We start from the raw sequence: 8,029 nt of genomic DNA, 5'->3' as shown, positions 1-8,029 counted from the left end.
TACATTTAATAGTTCAGCTGACCTTTTTAGATGCAGTCATGGGGAAGTCGTCCACAAAAACCACATAATGAGGGATTTTAAAGTAGGAAATCTAGAAGGACAGAAACAACTAAACAGTCTGCTTGTCAGAGCAAAATAACATAGTATTCTCTATAATGAGCATCCCACACTTATTAAACATATTGTAAAATGTGATATAGCCACTAACGAATAATTATTATGATGATGGAATCAGCAGGAAGTATAGGTAAATTGAAAGCTTGCCGCCATTGGTTGCATTGAATTTAGATGTCAACATGGCTATAAGGCAGGGGTCGGCAACCCGCGGCTCCGGAGCCGGCTCTTTGACCACTCTGATGTGGCTCAGCCGCATACTTGCCGACCGCCCGGAGAAGTCCGGTAGATTTCCAAATTTTAGTGTCTCTATCAGAAATCTCCCGGGTAAAAATTTTCGATTTTCACCCAGACATCAACTTTGAGGGCGTGCCGTGATGACAATGCCTCTAACACCCTTTCTACATGTCATCGCGCCAGGATTTTCACCATGCTATCTGCGTGACGGCCGGCCGGTCACATTTTGAATGCGACCTCTATCTGAACGCATACGCTACTGCAAGGCATACTTGCTCAACAGCCATACAGGTCACACTGAGGGTTGTGATATAAACAACTTAAACACTCTTACTAATATGCGCCACTCTGTGAACCCACACCAAACAAGAATGACAAACACATTTCAGGAGAACATCCGCACTGTAACACAACATAAACACGACAGAACAAATACCCAGAATCCCATGTACATTATACACACAGCTACCACCAACCCAACCCCCCTCCGTGCGTCAGTTGAGGTGGCCGCGGTTGGGTTGGTGGTAGCTGTGTGTATAATGTACATGGGATTCTGGGTATTTGTTCTGTCGTCTTTATGTTGTGTTATAGTGCGGATGTTCTCCTGAAATGTGTTTGTCATTCTTGTTTGATGTGGGTTCACAGTGTGGCGCTTATTAGTAAGAGTGCAAAAGTTGTTTAAACGGCCACCCTCAGTGTGACCTGTATGGCTGTTGAATAAGGATGCCTGGCAGTCTCTTACGTGTGTCGGCAATGGCCTCGTCAAACAATTCTTTGAGCTGGCAAGCTATTTCTACAAGCTGTAGAAGGCGCTAGCGGTAGTGCAATCATTGTACGCCCTTATTATTGTTCATTGGAAGAACACCAGCGTAAATTCGAGAGAAAAGTTACACTGAAATTCGGGAGTCTCCCGGGAAAATTGGGAGGGTTGGCAGGTGTGATGCTGTCAAACGGCATTAAATTAAACTCGCGGGCTGCACTAACCTTACATTTTCATATTAAGGTGCGGGCTGCGTGTCTGAGACCCCTGGTTTATACATAGCACAAAGCAAAAAAAAACTCTGTATGCAGTGTTATTTCATTGTAAATTTCAAAAGAGTTATGTGGTTCCCATTGTTTTCTTTACTTCGTGAAACGGGTCAAAATGGCTCTTTGAGTGGTAAAGGTTGCCGACCCCTGCTATAAGGGATGGAAAACCTACAACAACTCACAATTTAGTTCGATTCAACATGATTTTGGATTTAAACCAATATTTGAAATGTATACTTGACAACATAAATATAATATACAACTTTTTCAAAAGAGGATACATAACCTAAACATGCAGTGAGTAAGTGTGGCTATAAAAATGAATTCTTAAAAAAAATATTGAGAATCAATTTAATTACACAAATTGATTTAAGATTAGAATGAATAATCACAATTTCAATGTGAATACATTTTTTAACACCTAATTGTCATTCTATTTCCATCTACAAATAAACCATAATTTTGTCTTTTTATGCAGCTCCCGTTCATAACTTGTGTCAGGCTTTCCCTTGACAATTTGTGTGTGTTTTAGTTTTTTCCTCTGCGTTTGTCTGTTTCTTCTGTGTTTGGTGTCTCCTGTCTTTAGTTCCTGTCTAGTGCTCTTATTTTGTCAGCTTCCTTTTTTGTTCCTCCTCAGCTTCAGCTGATTGGCACCTGGCCACACCTGTTGCCAATCAGCCTGCTCCTATTTGTACCTGCTTTGTCTTGTGTCAGTTGCTGGATCATTGTATTGTCGTTGCCAAATGTCACTCTTGTTGTGCTACCTGTCTTGTCGTTTTGTTACAGCTACTACCTGTCATGCTACATTTTGTCCTGGTCGTCGTAGCGGTAAGCTGTTTCTGTTAGCATCAGTTATTTCCAGTTTTTCTGTTTGCTATCCATTAGCTTCCATGCTAAAGTTCCTTTTTGTTTTCTAGGTTCCAGTGCTAGCTCCCTTAGTTTGTTATTCCGCCCATGTGCGTGCTTTTTGTTTGTTCTTGTTTAGTTTTAATTAAATCATTTTTTCATATTCTATGCCTGCCTCCGTCTCTGCATCATGGGGTTCAACAACAAATAACTTGTTGACGAAAAATCCCAGTCTTACATCTTCTACCTCCGGGCTTGTTTTAACAAGCAGAAGTTTGCCACCTGCTGGTAATACTTGTTGAATATCATTCATAAATCATTACCAACTTGGAGTGAAATAACGTTTTTTATGTGGAAAAAAAACGAGAGAAAATGCGCAAACGGGCGGAAAAATTACAATTCATTTTGTGAAAAAATCTGAATATGAGGGGGATTGAATCAGATGCCAAACTTTGGTTTTGGCCGAATGCTATAAATGATTTATGAGTGCACTCACTTGGCCTTTGCAGAATGTTCTTATCTCCTCTGCAGTGCATGCTTGTCCTTCCTTTAACCTGATGCAGGCACACACCTGCTCGCCCAGCCTTTCATCTTTCACTCCAACCACCTTTAACAAGGAAACAATCAACATCCTTTCTTGGAAATGCGGAATTTTCAGACTCCAAACTATGTGGCTCTGCAGCCCTCCACAAACAAAAAAGGTCTTACCTGCACGTCCTTCACTTGAGGGTGTGAGAGGAGAAAGCTCTCTATCTCCGCAGGGTAGATGTTCTCCCCTCCCCGGATGATCATGTCCTTGATGCGTCCCTCGATGCGGCAGTAGCCCAGAGCGTTTAGGCTGGCGATGTCACTGCGTATGAGCAACATGATGCACTTATGATACCTGGTCTTAAGATATCCAAACAAGTCGTAAGCAGAATTGTACTGGGAGGCCACCATTACAAAAAATGTGGGTACTTACGCAGTTCCCTAATCCACAAAAACAGCTACCAATAGGTAAGAAAAGTTGGTTTTGCATAATCCGGCTCCTTTTAACATATTTCAAATAAACCTTTAAGCATCGAGGGGCGGTACCTCTGGATTGGCAGACCGGGGTGGTGGTTCCTCTCTTTAAGAAAGAGAACCGGAGTGTGTGTTCCAACTATAGTGGGATCACACTCCTCAGCCTTCCCGGGAAGGTCTATTCAGGTGTACTGGAGAAGAGGCTATGCCGGATAGTCGAACTTTGTATTCAGGAGGAACAGTGTGGTTTTCGTCCTGGTCGTGGAACTGTGGACCAGCTCTGTACTCTCGGCAGGGTCCTTGAGGGTGCATGGGAGTTTGCCCAACCAGTCTACATGTGCTTTGTGGACTTGGAATAGGCATTCGACCGTGTCCTTTGAGAGGTCCTGTGGGGAGTGCTCAGAGAGTATGGGGTATCGGACTGTCTGATTGTGGCGGTCCGCTCCCTGTATGATCAGTGTCAGAGCTTGGTCCGCATTGCCGGCAGTAAGTCGAACACATTTCCAGTGAGGGTTGGACTCCGCCAAGGCTGCCGTTTGTCACCGATTCTGTTCACAACTTTTATGGACAGAATTTCTTTGGCGCAGTCAGGGCGTTGAGGGGATCCGGTTTGGCGACTGCAGGATTAGGTCTCTGCTTTTTGCAGATGATGTGGTCCTGATTGCTTCTTCTGGCCAGGATCTTCAGCTCTCACTGGATCAGTTCGCAGCCGAGTGTGAAGCGACTGGGATAAGAATCAGCACCTTCAAGTCCGAGTCCATGGTTCTCGCCCGGAAAAGGATGGAGTGCCATCTCCGGGTTGGGGAGGAGACCCTGCCCTAAGTGGAGGAGTTCAAGTACCTCAGAAGTTTGTTCACAAGTGAGGGAAGAGTGGACCGTGAGATCGACAAGCGGATCGGTGCGGCGTCTTCAGTAATCCGGACGTTGTATCGATCCGTTGTGGTGAAGAAGGAGCTGAGCCGGAAGGCAAAGCTCTCAATTTAACGGTCGCTCTACGTTCCCATCCTCACCTATGGTCATGAGCTTTGGGTCATGACCGAAAGGACAAGATCACGGGTACAAGCGGCCGAAATGAGTTTCCTCTGCCGGGTGGCGGGGTTCTCCCTTAGAGATAGGGTGAGAAGCTCTGCCTTCCGGGGTGAGCTCAAAGTAAAGCTGCTGCCCCTCCACATTTAGAGGAGCCAGATGAGGCGGTCGGGACATCTGGTCAGGACGTCACCCGAACGCCTCCCTAGGGAGGTGTTTAGGGCACGTCCAACCGGTAGGAGGCCACGGAGAAGACCCAGGACACGTTGGGAAGACTATGTCTCCAGGTTGGTGTCGGAACGCCTCGGGAGTAACTGCACAAAGTGGCTGGGGAGAGGAAAGTCTGGGCTTCCCTGCTTAGGCTGCTGCCCCTGCGACCCGACTTCGGATAAGCGGAAGATGGATGGATGGAAAATAAACCTTCTGAGACACCTCCGACCTGGGATTTATAAGTAAAGTAATAAGTAAATAAGTAAGTAAATTATCGAACGATGAATGAAAATGAAGTCGATAAATTGTTGTTTTCCTTGACTCTCATCACTCTAGCACCTGAGTGTGTTGATTCGATGGTAGAATTAAATAAATGGAACGAACCCTCTTATCAGTCATCCACAATTTTTGTCTCTGATCAGTCTTCTGATAAAGCCTTGCTAGTGTGAAGCACCGCAAGGTAGAAAGAAAAAAGTCAGCAAAGCTGTTCCGTATTTCGGTTTCAAACTGAATGACAAAAAATTAGCTCATCAATACCAACAATCGAGCCAGTACACGGAATTTGTTGGAAAATTATAATAAAAACAACTTCCGACCGGGGGATAAAATTGTTCTTGAAAATGTTCAATATTTATTGAAGTACAATTTTGTTAACAGAGATAAATGAATACATTTTTTTACTTAAGGAAAACCAAGTTGTTCACCTTCTATTCACACATACTGATGAAAAATAAGCTTATTGCGTTTTAAAGGGTTACTTGAAATATATTATATAAAAAAAGGTTAGTTAAAGGCACACCTTTTTACTCAAATTATTAAACTCTTCTTTGTTTTTATATTATTTTTTCTTTCATTTACTGCTATTATTACTATTCTTATTATTTTATATTATTCGTTTATATATTTTGCATATATTTAAAAGATGTTATATACTTTTAACATCAATTCTTAGTTCTTTTCTAGTGTTGATGCCTCTGAGCCATGTTTTGTTATTGTCAATAGCGCCGTTTGCGCACTTCCCCCTTTTTTTTTTTGAACTGGTGTAAATTGTGTTGCAACTTGCCTTTGCGTGAAAATGGTATGTAAAAAAAAGTTTCAAAGATTCGTCTCAAATTATGACGACAATAATATCGTCCGGCAAAACTTGTTATCGGCTGCACGCCACGGGGGAATGCATCCATCCATCCATTTCCTACCGATTATTCCCTTTAGGGGTCGCGGGGGGAATACAGTCGTGGTCAAAAGTTTACATACACTTCTAAAGAACATAATGTCATGACTGTCTTGAGTTTCCAATCATTTCTAGAAACTCTTATTTTTTGTGATAAGAGTGATTGGAGCACATACTTATTGGTCTCAAAAAACATTCATAGAGTTTGGTTCTTTTATGAATTTATTATGGGTCTTCTGAAAATGTGACCAAATCTGCTGGGTCAAAAGTATACATACAGCAATGTTTATATTTGGTTACATGTCCCTTGGCAAGTTTCACTGCATTAATGCGCTTTTGGTAGCCGTCCACAAGCTTCTGGTTGTAAAGAACATCACTTTCCTCCAGAAAGTCTTATCTCTATCCATGTGATGTCAGATGAAACAAAAATTGAGCTGTTTGGCCACAATACCCAGCAATATGTTTGGAGGAGGAAAGGTGAGGCCTTTAATCCAAGGAACACCACTCCTACTGTCAAGCATGGTGGTGGTAGTATTATGCTCTGGGCCTGTTTTGTTGCCAGTGAGACTGGTGCTTTACAGAGAGTAAATGGGACAATGAAAAAGGAGGATTACATCCCAATTCTTCAAAATCATCAGCCCCGGAGGTTAGGTCTTGGGCGCAGTTGGGTGTTCCAACAATGACCCCAAACACACGTCAAAAGTGGTAAAGAAATGGCTAAATCAGGTTGGAACAGTGGTTCTTAACCTTGTTGGAGGTACCGAACCCCGTTAGTTTCATATGCACATTCACCGTGAAAAAAAAAAATGTTTTTTTTTTTTTTTAATTCAAGACAACCTTATGTGTTTTTGGTAACACTTTAGTATGGAGAACATATTCTAAGTAACAAAGACTTAATTTAGAGGTTTTTGGACACTAGGGGAACATATTCTAAGTAACAAAGACTTAATTTGGAGTTATTTGGTTAGGGTTAGGGTTATAATGAGGCTGTGCCGAATAAGGCATTAATAAGTACTTAATAATGACTAGTTAAGAGCCAATATGTTACTAGTTTGCATGTTAATAAGCAACTAATTAATGGTGACTATGTCCCCCATACTAAAGTGTTGCTATATTTTTTTACTGGTGCACAAAATGAACCGTGCATGAACATCACCTTGTTCAAACAACAAAACCAACACTAAACTCACACTAGACTGCACAAACTCACAACAAATTACACACCTGCAAATCAGTGTGACTTCTGCTGTTGCCGTACCCGTAATACGCCGATTGGGAGAAGTTTTTATTGAGACGATGCGTCGGGTTTGTTTTGACCTCTGCCGAACCACTGAGGCCGACTGGGGTTCGGTCGAACCCAGGTTAAGAACCACTGGGCTAGAATTAAGGTTTTAGAATGGCCTTTCCAAAGTCTTGACTTAAACGTGTGGACAATGCTGAAGAAACAAGTCCATGTCAGAAAAACCAACAAATTTAGCTGAACTGCCCCAGTTTTGTCAAAAGGAGTAGTCCAAAATTTGACCAGAAGTTTGTGGATGGCTACCATAAGCGCCTTATTGCAGTGAAACTTGCCAAGGGACATGTAACCAAATATTAACATTGCTGTATGTATACTTTTGACCCGAGCAGATGTGATCACATTTTCAGTAGACCCATATTAAATTTATAAAAGAACCAATCTTCATGAATGTTTTTTGCGACCAACAAGTATGTGCTCCAATCACTATCATAAAAAATAAGAGTTTCTAGAAATTATTGGAAATTCAAGACAGCCATGAGATTATGTTCTTTACAAGTCTATGGGACAGGGCTGCGGAGCTAGCACTGAGCGCTGGGATGGAGAGTCTTCGCGGTGTCTTGGCTGGGTGAGCAGGTGTCGGACACCTCAGTCACCTTGGACGTATCCTCGCTCATCCATGCGGACTGGACATTGGCCGAGAGTGGAGTCGGCTGTCTTGGTTGCTTTGTTGGGTCTGCTCCTGTCTCTGGCCATGCTCCCTCCACCCCAGCGGACGATGGCGTGGAACACCGCAGAGGCCACCACAGTGGATATGTTTCTTTTACTTTTTATTCATAGCTGTATGTAGAAGTGTCTGCTTGTATCTGCTGCTTTAATGTCTTTCATGTCCTCTGTGTTCTTTGATGTTTGATGTTTCCCTCTTACATATGTGTAAGAGGGATGTGTTCTATGGCTATGAGTTGTTTTTTTTCCCTTGGCCTCAGTCTGCACCCCCTCTCCAGGGCCCAGGCTAAGACTGATTTTTTAAATTTTATTTTAATCTTCTATTTTTTTTCTCCCACCCCCCCTTGTTTACCTGTATCTCATCTTTTTTGTAAGGGGCGCTGGAAGCCGGCAGACCCGTCAGCGATCCTGTTCTGTCTCCCTGTAATGTT

At 42.7% G+C, this 8,029-nt stretch overlaps 1 protein-coding gene across 1 annotated transcript in view; it reads right to left on the bottom strand.

The window, feature by feature from the left end:
- Positions 1 to 8,029, bottom strand: part of LOC133541460 (medium-chain acyl-CoA ligase ACSF2, mitochondrial-like) — a 36,647-nt gene that overhangs the window by 329 nt on the left and 28,289 nt on the right. The window contains exons 13-15 of the mRNA XM_061884902.1: positions 2,935 to 3,076; positions 2,723 to 2,833; positions 23 to 91 (exon numbers count right to left, since the gene is read on the bottom strand). Coding sequence (XP_061740886.1) covers positions 23 to 91; positions 2,723 to 2,833; positions 2,935 to 3,076 — 322 coding nt within the window. The remainder of the gene's footprint in view (positions 1 to 22; positions 92 to 2,722; positions 2,834 to 2,934; positions 3,077 to 8,029) is intronic.

The sequence above is a fragment of the Nerophis ophidion genome, linkage group LG23 (assembly GCF_033978795.1).
Source record: "Nerophis ophidion isolate RoL-2023_Sa linkage group LG23, RoL_Noph_v1.0, whole genome shotgun sequence".
NCBI classification, from domain to species: domain Eukaryota; kingdom Metazoa; phylum Chordata; class Actinopteri; order Syngnathiformes; family Syngnathidae; genus Nerophis; species Nerophis ophidion.
Note: the sequence above shows the minus strand (reverse complement) of the source record. Positions and strands in the feature narration are given on the sequence as shown.